The sequence below is a fragment of the Marmota monax genome, unplaced genomic scaffold (assembly GCF_021218885.2).
Source record: "Marmota monax isolate L192 unplaced genomic scaffold, Marmota_monax_Labrador192_F-V1.1 WCK01_AAM20220418_F8-fsc00126, whole genome shotgun sequence".
In the NCBI taxonomy this organism is placed as follows: Eukaryota; Metazoa; Chordata; class Mammalia; order Rodentia; family Sciuridae; genus Marmota; species Marmota monax.
The window spans coordinates 3,147,306-3,171,686 of NW_026695245.1; the positions used below are offsets into that span (position 1 = coordinate 3,147,306).

Below are 24,381 nucleotides of genomic sequence, written 5' to 3' on the forward strand. Positions count from 1 at the left end.
TCAGATTTCTTTACATTGTAATACAAAACAATCCCTCCTGTTTGTTTATTCAGTGGCTGTGCTGATGGAAATAAAAGCGAGGAAAAGCGTGTGGAACTACTGCCATCTGGTGGAGAACATGGAAATTGCCATGTGGTGCGGAGAGAAGGCCCTTAAAATGGGATATTGTTGATATTGAATGGTTTTTGTTTTGATTTGACTTGATTTGTTTTGCTGTCGTTTTTGTTGCCGTTTGGTCCACTAGCCCTTCACCTCCTCCCAAAAGCCTAACTTATTAACTTCATATCCCCCTAACTGTTGAGACCCCGGTGGAATGAAGCTTAAGCATCTGGACTCTGGTTTTAGATTCCCCGGGTTCCAGTGATGACTTCATTACCTGCAGATCATATTGCCTGCAGCAAGTCATTGACTCTCCTCTTTCTTCAGGGTCCAAGGAATGGGGTATTTAATTCTGTGCTGGCAGAGTAAGCACCAGACTTCATCCTTATCACCCATGTGATTTTATTCCAGCTTGCTCCAGCCAGAGGCTTATCTATACAACATCCAGGAGAACAGCTACACGACCTTGCTACAGGAAGATTGGACTTCCCCCAAAGATGCAGGCCAAGCAGGGCAGCTCTGCAGCACTACACTATCGGGCACTGCCCTCTCCTATCGGTACAAACACCATCCTGCATGAAACAATCAGTCAAGTTATGTCACTTCACTGCCACACGTGTTCCTGTTTGTGTTCCTGTTGATTCCATGCCAGATGATACATAACTCCTTAAAGGCACAGACTCTGCCTACCCTGCCCCCCAGCAGCCAATTCATGATATAAACCTTGCTGGACTATTATTTCAAAGTAGCAGACATTTTTCTCAATCTAGAGAATAATTTGAAAGTGTATGGCTTTCAGAACTCCAAACCATCCAGAGGATGAAGCCAGAGGAATCAAACTCAAAAGTAATGACTGAACTCAAACCAATTGGATTCAGAAATGAAGAGTCCAAGAAAAGCAGAACATCCAACCTGTCACCTACCTGTCCTCTAGGCCATGACCCAGATGCTGTAGACTTGGGGACAAAGAAACAGGAAGGACTGAGTAATCACTTAAAAGCCATTTGTCTTTCAGTTTCTAAGAAGAAGCTGATAAGTACCTTTCCATGACAGAAAAAGTGTATTTTTTCCATCTTTGTTTTACTATTGGAAATTTTAAATAAGGATGTACATCAGAAAAAGAGATTTCAAAAGTTTCCCTGAATTTTTTATGCAGGATGTTTTCTTTCTCTCTCTCTCTCTCTCTCTCTCTCTCTCTCTCTCTCTCTCTCTCTCTCTGTGTGTGTGTGTGTGTGTGTGTGTGTTACTAGGGATTGAACCCAGGGATACTCCACCACTGAGCTATACCCCAGCCCCCCGCCCTTATTTTTTATTTTGAGACAGGGTCTCACTAAGTTGCCCAGTCAGGCCTTGAACTTGAGATCCTCCTGCCTCAGCCTCGTGAGTAGCTGAGATTACAGGTGTGTGCCACCTCTCCAGACAGCACGTATTCTTTAATGTTCAACTCTTTATGACCAACCTCTCTAAGAGAGAAGAGAATAGGCAGGATAGACATCTAAAATGAGACGTAAACTATTTCTACCAGTCCTTTCACAGAAACTACTAACCATGAACCAAACTGGCTGGTCCTACTAAGTCCTCTTCCTCCTCTTATTCCTTCATAAAATTCTAAGCATATAAAGAAATGACTACTAGCATGAGCAAGGAAAGACACATTTTTTAAAATGAGAGAGACCATTTGATACAAAGTGCATAACCAATGGTTAGGTCATAGTCTCTGACCTAGATGGCAACTTGAAGAGACTGACAGGAAGGATTAAGGGAGAGATGCACAGAGCGAAGAACAGCTTCTTTGCCCCCAGGGGGCCCTTCCTCACCATCCTCACAGTGCAACTTTACCCTCACGAGTGCACCTGGACCACTGGTATATTATGCAATTTGTATTATTTCAAAATCAGTTATCCCTGCTACTAAATCATTTTGCAATGAATATGTTCCTGTAGAGAAGTAGCCATGACCTTTTTAAAAAAAGACTGTTCTCTTGCATAATAATGTTTATGTCTTGTGTCCAAGCTCTCACACTAGAATAAACAATATCAATGTCTACTTCTTTCTTCTACTCAGCTTTTGGAGGGTATGTTTAATACACAGTAGGGTAGGTGCTTGACATGTCAGTGAGCTATTGTCAAACAATGAACACTCCCAGGATGTAGACTTACTATTGTTCAGTCATCACTGGGTCAGCTGTGTGGTTCCTCTGGTCTGGGCCATGCTAGGAGCTTTCAGCAGAACTCATTTTGCCTCTTCCTCGCCAGGCAGCTGCTGAGTCAGCTGGAGGCTGCCAGTCTAAGGCCACTTCAGCCATGGCAGCTTGATTCTGCTCCACGTGGTCCCTCATCCTGCAGCAGACTGGCAGCTGGGCAACTCCCAAGAGACAGAACAGATGTGCACAGGCCTCTTCAACCCTAGGCTCAAGCAGGATGTTATTTTCCTGCCTATTGGCAGAAGTCTATTGGCCAAAGCAAGTCACTCTGGATGGGAGGGGCTGGAAAGTCACAGTTCAAAAGGTGGGGATGCAGGAAGGGGTAAAAATTGTGTTCATCTGAAGGTAAATATCTAGCAAATGCCTTTTCACTAAGTATCAGCTGAGGTTCTGTGGCACACCCAGCTGGGTTAGTAAGAGAACCCCTGAGTAAAATTCCTGTTCCTACAGAATCTAAATCTTACTGGCAAGGTTCACCGGCATCTTTACCATAACTAGCTAATACCTGTTAAGGCCTCAATAACATTTGTTTGATGAATACATTCATGGGCCATCTAAAGTATTCATTTTTCAAACTCTCATAGAGTAGTAGCCTATTCAGTTCATTTGTCATGTATATATCGTATTTCAGCGTGTCTAAGATACATATTGTTCATTTCTCAACTCTGGAATCAGAATGAGACTATGAATGTGATTTTTTAAAAATACTACATCATAAACAATTTGTAGCATTTCCATTTTATGGTGGTAAATAAAATAACTTATTTTACATTGACAGCATCTTACACTGAATGAAACATATTATATATGAAATATATTATATTTCATATATAATTTAGAAAACATGTATGAATATTTAGGCATGCTTCTCTTGAGGTTTAATTGGGAAAATTTTTCCTAGGACCACTCGATTCTGTGCATAGTCAAGCCTCCAGCAATCACATGAGCTCTATAACTACTGATTTATAAATGTTAAAACCAACAGCTGAGGCATAACAACTTTACATATTTATAAAACTTCTCAATTTTTCAAACTGCTATTAAATGTAAAACATGTATCTCTTATGAAATTAAAGCAGAAGTGTATATAAAAAACATGTACATTTCTAAGCCATGCACTTAACAGATTTTTTTTTGTAATTTAGTGTTCAAAATTAACCAGCCTTAAAAAGGCCAAGAAATATAAAAATTATTAAACTGTATGAAAAGTCTGAGAAATTGTAGAAGGAATACTTAAAAAAAAACTTTAGGAGAGATGAAATTAACTCGAAGAAAAATAAAATTTTATGACATTGAGAATAGAAAACATTTAAAAGTGAACAAAGGACAAAAACATCACCAAACTAATACATGGTGATTTATCGGTAAGTATAACCTGTATCAACTACATTATAAAGGAATAACACTGAGCGCTGAAATATAAAATATTGGGCAAATTGAGTAAAAGACATTAAATAGATACAACAATATTTGAGAACTAACCGTTGACATCAGCTAGGTCAGTGGCCCTATGGTCCTCTCACCACCTCTTACCTGTCCTCTTTTTCTGGTATTTCCACCTAGAGTTGTAGCTTGTATGGAAGTTGGAAGAAGAGGGCAGGAAGGAATAGGACAAGCTCTTCTCTATCCTTCCTCCTCTTCTGTGATTGCCAGGACTTTCTTCTACCACACCACACCTCCTTCCTTACTGGGATCAGCGACATAAACTCTGGAAATATACATGAGCTCACCTGGGTTCACTGCAACTCCCCTGTTCTTGCCAACTCAAACCCAAACACACCTGCCCACTGATGATCACAGAGCTCCCTACCCCCAATCGAGGCTCCTGGCTCTATTGCATACTTCAGGGAATGATTTTCAAAACTGGACACATTTGTATTGCTATCAAATAAAAAGGTGAAATTAACTTATGACTGTAGCAAACATTGTACATAAAAAGAGAAGAGAGACTCTGGACTTTCACAATCAAGGTTGTATCAAGATCTACAAAACAAGGAAGAGGTGATGATTAAGAAAAATAGTATTTTGTGGCTATGAGTTTACAAAAATATGTTATCAATTCATCATTAGACTGTTATTTACTGGGATAATGTTCCATTGGCGTCCAAGTGCAGATTTTTTTTTTTTTTAAGTTTTCAATTGTTGTGGTTTTATGGACTTTTTTGGGGGGGCGGGTAGAGTGGAATGGGCAAGATGAAAACCAGATGAAATTCACCTTGGTGAGATGAAGACTAAAATTTACAGAAGTGAGAACATTATCATCAAGAGGATGTTGACCGATTGTGTGATGGTATTCGTTGCTTTTTCATACAAAATATTTTTAAGAAAGCCTTCTGAAAACGCCTGTGACACAATGGATACAAAAAGGGATTGACAAAGGAGTTGAACCACTGCAGCCAAAATGCAATTCTGTACCAATCCGATTTCAAACGCTGCTCTGGTTTGTAAATTGAAAGAACAACTGTGGACAGAGAATATGGAGCCCAGCAAATGGCAAAAACACCCAAGAGAATAGCCAGCGACTTGGCTAATTTTTTAGCTCTGAGCAGTTCCATATGTTCTCTTTGGTGAAGAGCTATAGAATCCGATTTGGAGAGGGAACTAGCTTTAGAAGTGATTGTATTGCTATTCACGTAGGTTCTGAAGGAAAACAAGAGACTGTTGTTTCTTCCTTGTCTCTCTGAACCACAGGATGATGTTGCGTCCTTCCCTGCAGGAAGAGATGTCCTTGAAAACAGTCCATGTCTGGATGAGTGCCCGCAGTCTCTGGAGGAGACAGAGGTGAGTCCAGGATGGCTGAGGCACCTACCAAGATTACCCCGCTTCCAAAGGCTCCAGTAAATATGCACATTGAAATAAGCAACTAAGATGACTGGGACCAGGAATTCCAAGAACGACGTAATAAGGGGGATGTACCATTTCAAAAAAAATCCAGGTTCACATTCCTTATTATTATTATTCCAAGTATTATTCTTCCAAGACTCTGAAACCAGAATCGTTGGCCCATTTACCAAGAAGGCCAGCACCCAAACGGCCACCATCTGAGTGACAATCTTCAAGATCCCAGTATGTTGAGCTCTATAAGACACCTACAAGAGACCAAATAAGTTTGTTTCAATGTCATGAACATTTGTTGATGCACAAATCATCCCACAGCCTCTCAGAAGTTTCAGGGATGTGCAAGAGGTTGAGACATGATATATAACATGGGTATTGTGACATGTGCCAGGACACAGAGTTCTATTTGAGTGGAACCTGAGCCACAATATGGATTTTCTTAATGATTGTCAAGAGGAAAATTATAACCTTCAAGGTTAAACCTCCGACACCAAAGAAAATGTCAAGGTTAATATCTAAAATTAGAAAACAGATATTCCCACCAATAGACATTCATCTGAATGTTAAACTGAAATAAGTTACACCTGATCACATTATTTCTCAACCTGCAGGCTGGACAGGGCAGGCATTCTTTTTAATGCAATAGAAGAGTCAATGTCACAATGCATCACGCAGAGTTATTGTTTGATGATGTTTTTTCAACCAAAGTAATATACCTTTGGGAATACAGATACACATAGGGAGAGAAATGCATGTACTACATCACCAATCTAAAACACATTTCTCATCATGGTCCCAAAGTTCAAAAATCATGCCTTATCCGATTCCACTTTTCAGAAAGAATCTACTCTGCAGTTCATTCTGGGGCCTGAAGGTGGCGTCAAGAACAGAAAGAAGGACTCTTACATCACTCCCAAGAAGATAAGCACACACCCAAAGATGTTTACATCTGCTGTTGGGAAATACTGCAGTGTTACTGAGAATTACCAAATCACTCCGTCCACAGCGTTTCCATCAGATAGATCACAATGCCAACGATGGGATGGCCAGCCACTGACAGAAATGACTATGGCAAGTGCCACTGCTGGTTTTAAGGGTAGACAATGTTCTAGCTCCACTGGGTGACAAAGACAGGCTTCTACAGGGGAAAAAGCTTCTGTAAGTGATGGCTGACCTGGGATCACAGGATCCTTGTGTCAGGCCTGAAATCATTAAGAATATCTTCTATGTCAAAGGACATCTAAGGCCCACCATTCTATACGAGGGGTAAACATCTGGATCAAGAATTTTGTAAGGGCATTTAGAACAGGCAAACTTTCTGAACCTCTTTTAGGTCTATAAGTTTCCTTCCAGTTCAAACATTCCATATGTCTCTACTTTCCTCCCTTTCAAGAAAGGAAATGATTTACCCAGGAAATAGGAACGTGCCTTTCACTGTCTCTATTTTTTTTTTTTCATTTTTTTTTTAGTTGTTGATTGACCTTTGTTTATTTAATTATATGTGGTTCTGAGAATCGAACCCTTGTGCCTCACACATGCTAGGCAAGCGCTCTACCAACTGAGCCACAACCCCAGCCCTCACTATCTCTTGTGTACTATTTTCTCATGAGTTTTAAAAGCTAGCCTACAGTGTTTGTCCTATTTTTAAGGGGTATAACACTTCTAGCACTGTGTTTCTTTGTTGGATGTACCTGCTAAGAAGAGATGACCAATGGCTGGAGGTAAGAGAAAACTGGTTAGTAATTTTAAAAAATAATAAATATTTTTCAACTGTGGGGAAGCGGTTTTTCTCATCCCACCATACTACTGGCATTTCTGAGGATATGCTAAGATGCTAACCAGAACCATGATGACCACAAATGCCTTCTGCTTCTTTATGCCACTAATTAATACATCTCTTGCACTAAATCTAATGACTATGAAGATGGTAACAATACCCAGATGGTCATAAAACTGCATTTCATTTTTTAATTACTCTGTGCTGCCTTTGTGATGATATAATACAATATGCTGGAAAGTGATCTTTCATTATGCATAAGGTCAATGGAGATAATGGACATCCAAGAGATTTGAGAAGAGAATGTCAATCCCTTCATCTTGAGGGAGCATTTTGGACAGATAAGCAGCTCAAGGATTGCTTGAATCCAGACAACCAGCTGGGGTGGCCTCCTAGAATCCATTGATGCCCAAGTTCTCACTCATTGCTCCAATAAAATACCCAAATTTCTGTCTGTTGGATTTATTTTGTGAGGCAGAGAAGCACACTAGGACATACCGGTGTTAAAAATGAGATAAGATTACAGACACAGTCTAAGTGCCTGTTATGAGTTGAATTGTGTCCCCTAAAAAAGATATATTTAAGTCCTAAGCACCAGTACTTGTGAATGTGGCCTTATTTGGAAATTAATATTTATAGATGTAATAAAAAATGAGGTTGTATTGGATTAGGGTTCACTTTAATCCAAAATTACTGGATTAGGGTCCACCTTAATCCTATATGACTGGTGCCCTCACAAAGGGAAATAGACCAGAGATCCTGCATGTAATGGAAGAAAAAGTAGGTCCAAATCTCCATCATGTTGGATCAGGTCCTGACTTCCTTAACCAGACTCCAAAAGTGCAAGAAATAAAATCAATAATCAATAAATAAGATGGATTTAAACTAAAAAGTTTTTTCTCAGCCAAGGAAACAATCAATAATATGAAGAGAGAGTCTACAGATTGGGAGAACATCTTTACTACATGCAGATCAGATACAGCAGTAATCTCCAGGATATATAAAGAACTCAAAAAAAACTTAGCACCAAAACCAGAAATAACCCAATCAATAAATGGGCTAAGGAACTGAACAGACACTTCTCAGAAGATATACAATTGATCAACAACTCTAGTAATTAGAAAAATGCAAATCAAAACTACTCTAAGATTTTTATCTCATTCCAGTCAGAAAGGCAGTTATCAAGAATACAAACAGCTGGGGCTGTGGCTAAGTGGTAGAGCGCTCGCCTAGCATGTGTGAGGCGCCAGGTTTGAGCCTCAGCACCACATCAAAATAAATAAATAACAATAAAGGTATTGTGTGTCCAACTTACAAGTAAAAACAATTAAAAAAAATAATACAAGCAACATTAAGTGTTGGCAAGGATATAGGAGAAAAGTTACACTCATACATCACTGGGAGCAATGCAAATTGGTGCAACCACTCTGGAAAGCAGTATGGAGATTCCTTAGAAAACTTGGAATGGAACCACCATTTGACCCAGCTATCCCACTTCTCTGTTTATACCCAAAGGACTTAAAACCGGCATACTATAGTGACACAACACATCAGTGTTTGTAGCAGCACAATTCACAATAGCTAAACTGTGAAACCAACCTACATGCACTTCAATAGATGAATAGATAAAGAAACTGTGGTATATACACAATGGAATATTACTCAGCATTAAAAGATAATAAAATTATGGCATTTGCAGGTATTATGGATGGAGTTGGAGAATATTATGCTAAGTAAGCCAACCCCCCCAAAAAAAAAGGCCAAATTTTCTCTCTGATAAGTAAATGCTGATCCATAATGGAAGGCATGAAAAGAAGAGAGGAACTTTGGATTGGACAAAGAGGAGGGAGGGAAGGGGAAGAGGTCATGAGGGTAGGAAATATGGTGGAATGAGATGGACATCATTACCCTGGGCACATGTATGATTGCACTAATGGTGTGACTCTACATTGTGTACAACCAGAGAAACAAAAAGTTGTGCTCCATTTGTGTATAATAAATCAAAATGCATTCTGCTATCATGTATAAAAATAATTAGAACAAATGAAAATAATAATTTTTTTTTAAAAAAAGAAGAGGAAACAGAGACACAGACACTCAGGGAGAAAACCAGGTGACATCAGAGGCATAGATTGGGGTGGAGAATCTATAAGCCAAGGATTTCTGGCAACATCAGAAGCTAGGAAAAAGAATTGAACAGGTTCTCTAGAGCCTTCTGAGAGAGGACAGTTCTGTTGTCCCCCTCCTTTCAAGGTGAGAGAATAAATTCCTGTTGTTTCCAGCTACATGGAATCTATCCTTCTAGAAGATTCTGAGTACTGTAATATTGTGCTGCCAAATTATTGTAATATTTCCATTTCTCAGGCCAAGCCCACCCATTGCCTATCACATCACCTGATCTGGAGTCAGAGCTCAGCTTCCTACCACCACTTCCGTGAACTTACAGGAGTCCTAGAAGTCTTCCTTCTGGTTTCACTAGGCTTCCCCGGAATCATTAGCGTAGTGCCTCCATGCATTCACCCCTGGAGACTGTTATGCATTCACCTCTGTGCTGCATACTAGGGACAGGGATCGAGGCACTGCCAGGTATGTCCTCAGGGTAAGACTCAGAGAAAAAACACACACACACACACACACACACATCCACTTTCTCTCTGGTATCATTTCTCTTCTCTCTGAAATCTCTAAGCACTTTTTCTACATGGGCAAGCTGTCCCTCTTCTGCCCACAAGCATGAGGGTAGACACAAAAGCTTGGACAACCCGTGAAAGAAGTCTTAGGAACATCCAATGAAAATTAAAAAGAAACATTAATCCATAAAGAAAGGAAAATTTAAAAGTACAAATGGGAAAGATTCTGATTAAGAGTACATAGAGTATTTAAAGTAAATATATTTCTAAAGCAAGAATTCTATTTTGCATCATAACCAAGAATACAGACAAGAATATTCATAGAACAGTAGTTGCCTTTATGATGCACAAGGTATTCTGATATTTTCTACCCTAATTTTATATTTTGTTCTATTCTACTCTATTCCCCGTTTTTTCATTTAAAAAAAAAATAAGCAACCAATTGAACTGATTTCATGACTCAATAATGGGTAAAGTCCTACAGCTTGGAAAATACAACATTATTGGTATCTGAATTATCAATCCAAACTGATCTATACTTTCTCCATAGTTTGACCAATATAAACTACAATGAACCCTGCCACTAGTTAAGTACCCAATACCAATTTGTGGAAATAGCTGGCTGTCCTCTCAAATTCATTTTACCCTTTCCCTTAGCCATATGGTAGCACAGTTATAGACCATAGTCCCCAAATTCTTGTGCACAGGGGTGGAACCATGTAACTAAGTTTCATCAATAAAATGTGAGGGGAAATGAGAAAGTGATTCTGCAGTACTTACTTTAAAGAAAATCCCTCTGTCTTGGACTTCTGTCCTTTCCCTTTCCTATATAGAACCTGGAGTAACAACAGCCTAATTTTAACTCTGCAGAGAATAATAACCTAGAGCAGATGTAAGCAAACTGCTGTCTGTGGAACAAATGTGGTCCACCGTTGTTTTTCTAAATAAAGTTTTATTGGAAACAATTGTGCACATTTTTTTTAACCTATTGTCTAGGGCTGTTCTGTGCTACAACAGTGAAGATGAGTAGTTCCAATCAAGACCATAGTCCTTCAAAGCCGAAAGTATTTACTATCAGGTCCTGTATAGTAAGTTTTCTGGTCCCAGACTTAGAGGAGAGGGTACAGAGCCACCCTGTTACTGGGGTCCTGGAGCACAGCCTTCCACTTTTCGTGGACTGGTCTGTGATCAAAAAAGAAATTACTGTCTTGCTTGAGCCTCATCATTTTGAAATCTCTTTGATCCAGCAGTTTATCCTTTGCTTTATCTAATACCTTCTCCCAGGTGTATATGCCTTCAAGTCACAGAGTCTTCCTGGAGGGGAGCCATCACTGTTTTCTCAAGGTCATAGCATAGTACTTAGACCACGTATTAAACCCATGTACTTCTGGGTCTGCCTCCACTTAGATTATTATGATCTTCCAAACAGGGTCTCTGCTCATTCATTTCTATATCCCAACACTTAGCAAAATCCCTGTCACCCTATAGTTGACCAAGGATTTAGATCCCTGAGAGTGAGAAGTGAAAGTGTCCCATTGAGGCCTCAAAGATTTCAAATTACTGCCCCATATTTCTGAGGCTTTCTTCAAACTGATGTTCTCCTTTGTTCTGTTTCTGAGAAATTTAGCTTGCTTAAGAATAGTTACTAACTTATTGAGGCTATTCCAGATTTTGGCTAAGTTCAGACTTTCTTGGCATAGGTCTAACACTGGCACTGGGACTTGGTCTTTTGGGCTAATTCCACTGTATAACCTGGCTTCTCCTTTTGGCCATTCAGAACTGATTTTCTCATCTCATTCGAAAATCTGGGGTTCTTTCTAATTGCCTAGCAAATTCCTGAAGAAAATATTCAGGTCTCAACTTGTCTATGGAGTGGAACCTACTGTGAACCTCTCATATATCCATGAAGATAGTACAACACTGAGACAGCTAGCCTGGTGCTTCCTTTGCTGCCTTCCCATTTCAGTAGTTCATAGGGGAGTGACTTACCTCGACCACATAGACTAAGGGCCATTGAGAATTTTGTAACAAAAGGATCAGATTCTTCAACAACAACAACAAAAAAGAAGAAGACTTAAATATTAGACTTTAATTATTAGACTTAAAAAATGTTTTTGTTGGGATTTGGGTATAGTTCAGTGGTAAAGCACATATTTAGGGGTAATTTCCTGGATTCCAGCTCCAGATAATTTGAGAGAACCAAAATTTTCATCTATATTTCTAAGAAAAATAAATTAAACGTTTTGACTTACAGCATTAGAGACTGACTGGTATCGATCATAGCTGATGAGAACAATGTTATACACAGATGCTGTACACAAAAGATGGTCAATGATGAGCCAAAATACACAGAGTTCATTTCCAAAATTCCAACCAACCAGTGTGTGAGGGATGTACAGAGGAATGGAGATCACACCTGTTCAGGGGGAAAACAAGAAGTAGCAAATAGCACACATGGATGAATACAAAAAGGTAGATTCAAATGGGTACACAGCACAATGACATATCTGAATTCACTAAATATTGTTTGGTTATTGCTATAACTTGGATGAGAATCCCCCAAAGGGCATATATAGAAGATTAGTCATAAAAGCAGCAGTATTTGGAGGTTTGTGAACTTCTAAGAGTTGGGGCCTTTTGGGAGGTCCTTAGGTCATTGAAAACATGTTCTTGAAGGAGACTTGGGGACCCCAGACTCTAAATCTCTCTGTGTTTCCTGCCTCTAGATGTGAGCAATAACTCTGACATGTGTTCCTACAATTATGATTTGCCATCTTCATCAGAAGTCGAATCAATGGGCCAAAACCAATCTCAGATTTGAACTCCAAACTGTGAGCTAAATAAACATTTTCTTTTTATAAGCTAATTGTCTCAGATACTTTGTTGTAGCAATGCAAAGCTGACCAACACAGTTATATATAGAAATTCACAGTATTTCACTAAACAGCTCAGGACTTACTTTCTATGCACTCTAAATGTGATTTTTTAATAATAGACGTCATGAACAATGTACCTCCAAAGGCTCCTTATTACTTTCCAATTTAAATACAGATCCTGACCTCTATTTCTAGTCATATACAGTAGAAACCATCTTTATGTTCTTCACGATCCAACCCAAAGAGAGTTGGCTTCACCAAATATAACCCACATTTTCATATCTCTTTCTCTTTGTTCACATCATTCTTTCTTCTTAGAATGTCGTCCTCTTTTGTTTATTTATTTATTTAAGTGCTGGGGATTCAAACCTAGACTCTTGCACACACTCTTGTCCTCCTTTTTTTCTACTGAAAAAAAAATGTGCTTACTTCTTTATCGTTTTTCCCTAAAGTCAAAAAATGACTTCCTCCTTGTCACCTTTCTTGGAACTTCTTTGGCAGAAGTGATCCCTCTGTCACCTGCACTCTCCTGGCACTTTGCCACTTTGTCTCTTCTTCTCTAATTTCATTCCGTTTTACATCACAGTCATCTCTTAATTTGTCTCTCTTGAGGCTGAAGAGCATGTCATAAATCAATGCTTACATTTTCTATGATGCCTAGATTGATTTACACGGTCGTTTGCACATTTAACTTAAACTAATAAGCTAATATGTATTGTACAAACGACCATATGTCAGACACTGTGCTCTGTGCATCATAAATATCATCTCACTTAATCTTCATAGAAACTTGGTGAGGTAGGAACCGTGCTGAATTAATAGTTAAGAACCAACTACACAGAAAGAAGAGAGGAACAATTAAACTTATCTAGTAAGTGGAGAAGAAGCTGAATCTGAAACCAGAAACTGTGATTTCAAAACCCCTGATTCCAACCACAACCCTTCACTGAATGAACAAATAAGTAAACTCTACCATGGCAATTCACCCCAGCACAGAAACTGCTTACCTGTGAAAGTAACTAAGCTGGGTTCCCCTTCTTTTAGTTTTTAGGGTTTTTTTAAAAACTGTGTTGACATTTCAGACAGGTGTCTTTACTTGCTAAGAATATGACACATTAAGTGGGAACTCAGTTGAAATCTGATTTTGGTGATTATCTTCATATTTTATCAGACACTTACAGAAATTCTCATTTTAGGTGCATGAGAACCAAACTAGCCTATCATTGTTGGTGGGAGTGCAAATTAGTACATCTACTCTGGAGAGCAGTGTGGAGACTCCTCAAAAAAACTAGGAATGGAATCACCATATGACCCACCTGTTCCACTCCTTGGTGTTTATCCAAAAGATCTAAAATCAGCATACAATAGCAATAACATCCACTTCAATGTTTATAGCAGCACAATTCACAATAGCCAACTTCTGGAACCAATCCAGATGATTGTCAGTAGGTAAGTGGATTAAGAAAATGTGGTGTATATACACAATGGAGTTCTATTCAGCCATAAAGAAGAATGAAATGATGGGATTTGCCAGTAAATGGATGGTGACATGGAGAAAATGTTAAGCGAAATAAGCCAGACTAAGAAAATCAAAGAATGAATGTTTTCTCTCATTTATGGAAGCTAGAGCAAAATAAGGGAAAGAAGATGGTTGGAGAGGGGATCAGATGTCATAAAGATAGGAGGTCGATCAGTGGAGCAGAAGGAGAGGGAGGAAGGGAAAGGGGAGGATTAAACGGAATGAATTTGACAAAATCAAGCTATATTCATATATAAGGCTTCTGAAGGGAATTTCACTTTTACACGTATGTAGAAGAAAGGAAGTTTAAAAGAGTAAAGGAAGGAGAAGGAAAGAGGGGGCTCAAAATCAAATTCCTTGCAAGTTTGATTTTGTCAAAATGAATTACTATGCATAATTATGATACACTAATAAAAATACATTTTAAAAACAGAATAAATCATAAGTAAGTAGAGAGAAAAGAAAAGAAACAGGGAGGAAGAAGGAAATAGCCCCTGAATTCTTCCAAAACAAGACAACATGAGACTACAACGGCAAGATTTCAGAACCAGTGGAAGGGAACCCAGAATGTAGGATTCTTATCTGGATTTACATACAGAGTCATCAGATGGACACCACAGAGAAGAAGAGCTGCATGGTCAGTTTTTATATGTATGTAGTCCAAGTAAACTTGCTTTATGTTTCAATTTTATTTTTCATATTTATCTATCTATCTATTTATTTTTGGTAATAGGGATTGAACCCAGGGTGGTTTAACCACTGAGCCACATCCCCTGTCCTTTTTGTATTTTATTGAGAGACAGGGTCTCATTGAGTTGCTCGCTACATTGCTGAGGCTGGCTTTGAACTCAAGATCCTCCTGCCTCAACCTCTGGAGCTTACTGGGATTACAGTTGCGCCACTACCGCACCCAGCTTCAATTTTATTTTGAAGACAAAAATTCTCAACTCAACCCTTATGGGGTGTGTGTCTGCACATATGCCCATGCACACAATTGTAAAACAAAGAAGTGCACTACGTTTACCTGAGATAAATCAAAGTATCTCAAAAACAGACACTTTATGATATTTTGGCCCACCCCAGTGGATTCCAGTGTTTGCAACATGAATATTTTCACAGCTGCATTCATTTCTCCCACAGAGTGAGATGCCAGTAACCATTTGCATTATAGACATCACTAACTTAAAGGTTAAAGGGAGCCAGACATGGTAGTGCACATCTGTAATCCCAGCGGCTCGGGAACTGAGGCAGGAGGATCTAGAGTTCAAAGCTGACCTCAAAGCAGAAATGACAAGGCACTAAGCAACTCAGTGAGACCCTGTCTCTAAATAAAATACAAAATAGGGCTGGGGATGTGTCTCAGTGGTCAAGTGCCCCTGAGTTCAATCCCTAGTACAACATCTCCCCCCCCCAATAAAAAGGTTAAAGGGAGGGATCTGACTTAAATCCTCTTTTTCACATGCATTTTGGATTTTATGAAAGAGGAAGGGTGTGTTCAAAACCATAGAAGCAGCTTGAATTGCAGTTAGCTTAAAACAGACTCTAATCTATTTAGTTTTAGTAAAACCCTGCTGTCCACCTTATGTTCTTGTGCTGCGTTTTAATACAAATGTCATGTTCTCAGTTCCTCTGTCTAGAAGTCATAGAGATAGTCTGAAGGAGTTTCTGAAAAGTGAATATGAAATATCCCTCAGATTTAAGTGTTTCTACAACTTTTGCTCTGGAACTGTGCTTGTGGGTCAAACGAACTCACTGAGGAAAGCCAAGAGCCAATTCCTTGAACACAACAATGAGCCTTTGACATATGTGATTTAGAAAAAAACTGAAGTGAGAAATAGCAAATAAACTATATTAAAAGAATGTGGGAAAGGGGTGGGGCTGGGGCTCAGTGGTAGAGCCCTTGCCTTGCACTGGGTTGGATCCTCAGCACCACGTAAAAATAAATAAATAAAGATATTGAAAAATATGTATTATTTTTAAAAAATGAATGTGGTAAAGGAGGAAGAAAGGTGAATAAACAGGGACAAGAGAAGGAAGGAAGGACAATGAGAAGAAAAGCTTGTGAGACTCTGAGGACTCAAGTCATTCCGGGTGACTTGCTTCAGCCCAGCCGCCCACCTCCCCTACTCCTGCGCCCCTCCCTCATTCTGCCCCAGCTCCTCTGGCCTCCCATACACGGCACACCCTCCCACCTCCCTCCTCCTCACTTGCTGTTCCTTGGCAAGAAATGCTCTTCCTCCAGAGAGCTGCTGATTTCTCCTGTGCCTTTCTCAGCGAGCCCACCCCCAATGCTTAAAATGGTAACCCCCACCCAGAACCCTGCCTCCCCCTCAGCCTGCTATATTTTTCTCAACAGCAATTATCACCCTCTAAAATGCTACTTCGTTTTATCTACTTATTTATGTAGCTTATTATTCAGCTCCTCTTCCCTGCACCTAGCAGAAACAGAACACCAGGGAGCAGGACTTTTGTCTGGATCTTCAGGGCCATGTCCCTGGCAACTCTAGAGAGCACCCGCTTCAGAATAAGTCATTGTCCAGTGAATGAGTGGATGAGGGTGGGATGCCCAGTTTGCTTCAAAATTGCCTCAGTCTGGGATTGCGCCTTCTCTCCAAGTCAGCCAAGCTGCTATACCTTTTATGGGAAAATGTCAAACAAAAACTGAAGGGAGCCAATAGCCTCAGTCAGTCCTTTGGGCCAACACAGGGACAAGTGGATGACAGTAAATGCACAGAGGTGTTAAGGACTAAGTGTTCATCTACCCTCCCCAATTCATATACTGAAGCCCTGACCCTCAGTGTGACTGTATTGGAAGATGGGACCTAAGGAAGAAATTAGGGGTAAATGAGGTCACAAGGGGGTAGCCCTGATTCAATAGGAATGATGTCCTTTAGGGAAGAGACAACAGAGAGCACTCAGAGAATGCCCCTGTAGCCAGGCACAGTGGCATATGCTTGTTATCCCAGCATCTCAGGAGCCTGAGGCAGGAGGATCGCGGGTTCAAAGCCAGCCTCAGCAACTTAATGAGGCCCTAAGTCATTCAGCAAGACCCTGTCTCAGAATATAAAAAATGGCTGGGGGTGATGCTCAGTGGTTAAGGCCCCTGGTTTCAATCCCTGATACAAAGAAAGAAAGGCTACATGAAGACACAGTGAGAGGGGACCTGTCAGCCAGGAAAAACGTTCTCACCAGGAGCTTGATTGTCCAGATCCTGGATTCCCAACTTTCATAACCATGAAAACACATCCCTGTTGTCAAAGCCACGCAGACTCTACAGTCTGTTATACCAGCCCAAGTAGACAGAGGGATGGAGAGGTAGAGAAGGTGCTGAATGGGCACATGAAGGTATTAAAGATAAACTTTAATTTATCCTGGAATTTTGTCTTGGATTGGCAACACTTTTCATCCCTGAAAATCCCATCCAGGCCACATATGACATAGCTGCATAGGCTATAAATGCCCACAGTACATGTAGACACCCACAGATGGAAACATTAGCCACGTGATAGCAATTTTATAGATATACAGATATATTTTTCCATCTACATTTATCGATAGTGTATAGATGAGATGCTGTGCAGTCAAACTATATTGATATATATCTCATTTTTATATCATCCGGTATAGCTGGTAAAGGAATTTTTCCCTCAATAACTCTTTGCTTTCCAACAGTAAATTCAGCCTGGGAAGCTAGCTATGCAGCTGCCACAAATTTAGATTTCAACAGGAGGCAAGTTCTAAAGCCTGTGAGGAAGGGTGTTTGGCCATGTGTGTATGAGGATCTAATCTGCCATCATCACAGGGTTCCGGTGATCTGGGTTTCCTGACCCCAAATACAAAGAATGGCTGCCTTACAGCTACAGAAAACCTCTCGAGTCCTGACATGCCCTACCACCACCTCCCAGAGTTCCTCCAAGCTCAGAACCAAAAGGCACACTTCAGAGCATGGCAAAGGAGAATATTCAAATCTTGTTACGAAAAGCTCAGGGACTGTCCCAATTCTTATGTCATAGCAAGTGCCATGTTAAATGAGTAACTCTGGATAAAGCTGGCAGGGACAGGGGAACCGTGAAGGATGAGACTGGAAGATGACCAGAGATTCTGTTTGGCCTACATGCAGCTCCTCTTAGCAGGAGTCGACCCTACACCCATCCTCCTGCTGATGGAGGGAGACCACCAGGAACACTAAATAACTACATGTACCATTTCTTAAAGACGAGGCAGATCTTTGTGGTGTGGTACTCCAGCTCTGGATGGTGGGGAGGAGTTGCCTTGATGTTGACCTTGAGCCAGACATGGAGACACTCATTCCCACATTATTATCTGAAACCATCTTTGTTCAAAAGCTTCAGGCTCTGGGTTCTCAGTCCTTTCACTTGGTCCCTCCCTACTTCCAGGTCAGTCAGGGCCTCACTCCCATTGGGTTAGACAAAATACATCATCTATTTTATATGCTGATCATCACTAAAAGCCACACAATTCTGTGGAGGAGAAGAGAGATAAGTATATTTATAGCAGAACATTCTGTACGTTCACATAAATAGACTTGTATATTTGTACATGTTTATGTGAGCATAGAGAATAATGTGAAACCTACATCAAGCTGCAAATGTTGGCTAGCTGGAAAAATTGAATGGAGGAGGGAAGCAGGAAGACTGATGCTTTTTTTTTTAATATTTCTACATTGGTTATCCCCGCTTCATTTGTGACCCTGTCAATTTATGCCATGGCTCCTCAATCAATTTCCCTGAACAACAGTTTCCTCCAGAACTTTGAAGGCAACATCAGAATCACAGCTGCTCTCCTCCAAAGCCCTTCACTTTCCCTGTGTGCCAGCCCTTTCTTAGTACCAGAAGCCCAGTCGTTGACTCATCTTTATCTTGACCAACCCCACCCTGTGCAGATCTGCCTCCTGCCCTTCCTTTCTACCCTCATCCTGGCTCAGAGCCTTGCCACATGACCTCTGCCTGGATTGCTGCACCATCCGCCTGAAACATGCTCTGCATCCTCCAACCTCTCCTACCTCCTATAGCCCGTCTGATGCCTCCGAGAGAAAGTTCAATCCATTCACTTGCTCACCTGCTTTTAAATTCTTAAATCTCCACATTGCCATTTAATAATCCAGACTGACACTACTGCTTACTACTATTCCCATCCAGCTGACAATACTATTTAAAGCTCTTGGCCATATAGATTTCGACTTCCTCCCTTGCTGTTCCCATTTCAATTGTCTACAGAGCAAACCCCAAGCTCACCCAGGGAGATATGCCTGGTAACTTCATAGCAGCGTGTTGATTGCTGGTAATGCTTGGGATTCTTCTCTCCTCCCCATATCTGCCTATGGAAATTCTATTCATCTTTCAACAGTTAATTTTGAATGCCACTCTCCACTAAACATGCTTTATCCCTCCTCTGAGTGACCTCTGGTGGGTCTTTGTGGGGTCCTACATTACTCTATATCTCTATAGTCATTTGTGAATTTCTCTATTCCACTCCACTATATTGAAACCTCCCTGGAGGAGAATAACCTACTCTTCTATAAATCCCTTGATTATCTAATAATACCTGCACATATAACAGTATTGACACACACTGTGTACTATACTAATATTTGTGAATTTGGTTTGGGTGGACATATATCTATAGAGAAATCAAAAGAGAAGGGGACTAATATTTGTTGAGCAACCACTGTGTTCCAGGCAATGAATTAAGTATTCTTTGAGTTTTGTTTCATTTTAACATAAATGCAAGTTTTATGAAACTATAAATGAAAAAATCTGAATATGCCAGAATAAATTATACTAGAAGCTCCTTTAAAATAATACCAGTTAGTTGACAGGTCTGTACTTATATTTATTATAATATGCATTATTAAAAAATGATAACCAGCAGAAAGTAAAACTTAAAAAGAACATGTTTTCAAAGAAACATTAATTTGATCTCTATGGTCTCATCCAATTATATAATGCTATATTATATGCAAGGTAGTTGAGTATATTTTATAATATCTGTTATGCCATAAAATAATACTATTAAACATACTATTTAACTGACCTGAATATCCCATTTTCTGATTGTGCTGATTACCAGCATATGAATTATTCGTATTACCCTAACACTGTGATAGTGAGGAAGCTATATGTACTTAGAAAGAAATACCTATAAATCTAAACATACAAGGATAATAGTTCCAGAAACAAGTAACTCTTACACTAAAATAATTTTATATCTATTTGGGACTTACTTTTATTCTATACAAAGGAAAAAAAATCTTTTCAGATGAAATTTCCATTATCACACTGATTTACATTATGTATAATATTCCCTTAAAGTGCCATATAGACCCCTTCCCAGATTTTAATATTTTAACGTTTTTTGTGTTAATCCCTCCATCTCACAAATTCCCTTGAAATATTAACCGCTTATTTTAAGGTTTTAGGAATAAATTATAAATGGAAAAGGTTATTAAGACACAACTTACCCACGAAGAAATCAGAAATGGCCAAGTTAAGGAAAAAAAAATTACTTCGATGTCTAAGGTTTTTGTCCACTACAAAAGCTAAAATAACCACAGCATTTCCTAGCATTATGGCAAAAGCTAGTAAAGACATTAAAAATGCTAAAGTAATTTGATAATTTGATATCGAGCTACTTGTACTATTAGCATTTGACATCACATCAAATGATGAAGAAGCTCAATATAGCAAAATTCAGACAGACAGACAAACAGTTCTGACAAGTGTAACTTCCAACCAGATACCTAAAATATATAGTCTCCTACTCAAAACAACATTTTTTAATCTTATGCTGATCTCATAGTACTTCCTGATTCTTGATAAAGCATAAACTTGTGGTAACAGTTTCCCCTTAACTGACATTGAAAAAATATTTCCAAAAAACAGTGAAATGTTTTTTCTTAATCAATTTAATATGATTCATCCAACCCCAGTAGAGCAATATTATATAATATCTACAAAATACAACTTATACATTGCACGGATAATAAGTTGGGCTCAAGTGAGATTCAGTTTTTAAAACTAGTATATCAAGTTAAATACTCTCTTCATGTCAGGATGGAGTGATCCACTTAATTGCCCCATCTGAAACAACCAAAAAGTTGGACAAGGGTTTTCAAGGCACTGGACAGGAGGCAATGAAGGGCAGTAATCCCTGAGAGAAGGGGGAACAAGGGGAGCCCTGAAGTTGCCCTTGGATAGTGTCTTGAGAGTTTCCATGGCCCAGGAACGGAGGCCAAAGCCAGGCAGAACCTAGCTGACTCCCTGGGATGCAGAGATGGAGCTGAGAATTGGGAGTACCACAGAGATCTCTGGAAGAGAGAACCCTAGAGGTCTGCAGAGGGCCTTCCTCATGTACTCAACAGAGTACTTAATCAGCACAGGGCAGAGAAACATTCTCAGGCAGGGAAAAGAACCATTTGAGAAGATTAGAGGAAATAGAACCCAGTGCCCACACAAGGCTAGTTACAGTGGCTGTTTCTCCTCAGCAAGACAGAAAACGTGAATAATTAATGGAGCATTGGATGGTCAACCCAGAAAGCTCTTGCTTAGTAGTGAGGGATAATTACTCCTGTACTAAATACTTCTTGGGTCTTGCTAATACCTCTTAAAAGCAAAACTTAAAAGAATCAAAATCAAAACTATCTCTAAGTAATTTGACTGAAGACTTGGACATAGCTCAAGATTATTTACAGAATATAAAAATATTCAAAACCCAGTGATGTAAAACTTACAATCCAAGCAAATATAACTTACAATGAGGGGGAAAAAATCAATCCATTGAAACCAACCTAGTATTAACAAAGAAGAGCATTAAAAGAGTTGTTATACCTGTATTTCAAATTTTACTAAAAATGTAAATATAGAGAAGTTATTCTTTAAATATCCAAATACAACTCTGGAAATATAAACTAGAATGTTCTAACTAAAAATACACCGGAAATAATGAATGGCAGATCAGACATTGCAGAAGAAAAGATTGGCGAATTTGAACACAATGTAATATAAGCTACCCAAATGAAATACAAGATAAAAGAGAATTTAAAACAACAATTAACAGAGCACCACCAAGCTGTAGGACAAATTCAAGTGACTTAATATATGTCTAAGAAGAATCCCTGAAAGAAAGGACAGAGCAGGGAACAGAAATAAATATTTTTTTGAAAATTTAATTTCCAAAAACTTTTACAGTTTAATGAAAACTATAAACCAAGAATCTCATTGTATCACAAACACAAGAAACATAAAGAAGGGCTGGGGTTGTAGCTCAGAGGTAGAGAGCTTGTCTAGCATGTATGAGGCACTGGGTTCGATTCTCAGCATCACATATAAATAAAATAAAGGTACATTTACAACTAAAAAAAGTTTAAAAAAAATAAAGAAAAATACACAAGACACATCAAATAAAATTGCTCCAAAACAGAGTTTAAGAAGAAAATCTTGGGGCTGGGATTGTGGCTCAGTGGTAGAGCATTTGCCTAGCATGTATGAGGTACTGGGTTTGATTCTCAGCACCACATACCAATAAATAAATAAATTTTTTTTTTTAAAAAAAGAAGAAAATCTTAAGAACAGCTGAGGGGAGAGAAGGCACAAAACATGCCAAATAAGAAAGACACGAATGACAACAGATGGTTTCCCGGAAGCGATGCATTCAAGAGTACGGTGGTTGCAACCTCTCTCAAGTGCTGAAAGGGAAGGAAGTGTCAACCTAGAATTCTCTGCTTACTACAAATAGCTATCAAAATAAAGGCTTTTTCAGACATGAAAGCTGAAAGAATTCATCACGAGCAAACTTGCACTGTGAGGAATGTTAAAGTACTTCAGGAAAAAAGAAAATGATACCAAGTCTGAACATGAATATATACAAAGGAATGAAGAGCAACAAAAATAGGAGTCTTCCTGCTTGTCTCTCCTGATAGCATGTGAGTTGGGGGGGGGGGAAGGGGATATATTTTGCTTCATTTGGTTACTTTTTATTTGTCTGACACATACAGGAAAGTGCACAAATCGTAAGTGTATAATTGTTGAACTTGAACAAATTGAATATACCCATATAACCATCCTCTATACTGACAAGCACCTAAAAATCTCCCCTTTTCTAGTTATTCAACCCTCGTGAGCAAGCACTATCCTGACATCCATAAACATAAGTTAATTTTGCCCATTTTTGTTTTTTTATAAATGAAGTTATGCATTCAGAAATTGTGTGAAAACACCTTTTCATATATGGTCATCTATATGGTCTGTGTTTTGTTGATTTGATTATAAAGAAATTGTTATATTATGCTCCACTATAATTTAATTTCATTTTCAATGCTTTAAATTTATTAAAGTAAAAGAGATTGATTACATTTGCCCTTTATTTATATTCCTCACTGGAAGGGCAAAAACTATTCTTTCCCACTTGCTCACCACAACCTGAGCCTGGGACTCCTTTATTTGATAATTTCAGCTAATATCTACCATCCATTAGATATCACTTAAAAACCAGAATCCAATCTCAGTAATAAACATACAAACATCTCTGAATTCAGAACCTACATCTATTTTAGCTTAAAATTTACAGCAGAAAAATACAATTTCTCAAAGACAAAGATTCTGGTGAAGCAAGGGGCAAGCAGAGATTCTCACCACCAAATTCCATTCCTCTCCCTGGAGACCTGGGAGGAGAAACTCAGAGTACTTCTTGACCTTCCTACCTGTAACCCTTAAGTCAAGACACTCAGTTCACTGCTAATGCAGACCACACTAAGTTAGACAACATCAATGGGCTAACACTCTCTCTCCCCCTCTCCCTTTCCCTCCCCCCCCCCCCCCCCCCCCCCCGTCTCTCTCTCCATATATATATGGTACTGGGAATCTAACTCAGGGGTGCTCTACCACTGAGCTACCATCTCCAGCCCTTTTTATCTTTTATTTTGAGATAAGGTCTCATAAGTTGCTTAGGGTCTCACTAAGATGGTGAGGCTGACAATCCTTTAGTGTCAGCCTCCCTGAGTTGCTGGAATTATGAATATACACCACACACTAGATAGATTTATTATTTACCTTCAAAGAAGAGAATTAATAGGAGATTGGAATAGATTAGTAAAATGCCTGCTTAAGAAGGGCATGACAGGGGCTGGAGTTGTAGCTCAGTGGTAGAGTGCTCCCCTTGAATGGGGAAGGCACTCTTCAATCCTCAGCACCACATAAAAATAAAGGTGTTGTGTCCATCTACAACTAAATCAAAGGGCTGGTCTATAAGCCTCCAGTGTTATGTTTCACAACTTAAGATGAAGGGGACTAAAAGTAGTTTCCATGAGATAAATTATTATACTTTTCAGTAGAGTTAGGGGAAAAGAGGTCAGAGGCAATATAGGTATTAAAACACAAGTCTCTCCTGCTTCAATACAACTCTCTTTGTCAGTGGTGGATATG

The 24,381-nt window shown here is 39.2% G+C and overlaps 1 protein-coding gene across 1 annotated transcript; it reads right to left on the reverse strand.

The window, feature by feature from the left end:
• Positions 1 to 3,632: 3,632 nt before the first annotated feature.
• Positions 3,633 to 20,668, reverse strand: Hrh4 (histamine receptor H4). The gene is made up of 3 exons (XM_046434030.2): positions 20,424 to 20,668; positions 11,800 to 11,963; positions 3,633 to 5,391 (listed from the first exon to the last, which is right to left on the reverse strand). The coding sequence occupies exons 1-3, from the start codon at positions 20,614 to 20,616 to the stop codon at positions 4,564 to 4,566; spliced, it is 1,185 nt and encodes a 394-aa protein (XP_046289986.1). The 5' UTR covers positions 20,617 to 20,668; the 3' UTR covers positions 3,633 to 4,563.
• Positions 20,669 to 24,381: the final 3,713 nt, after the last annotated feature.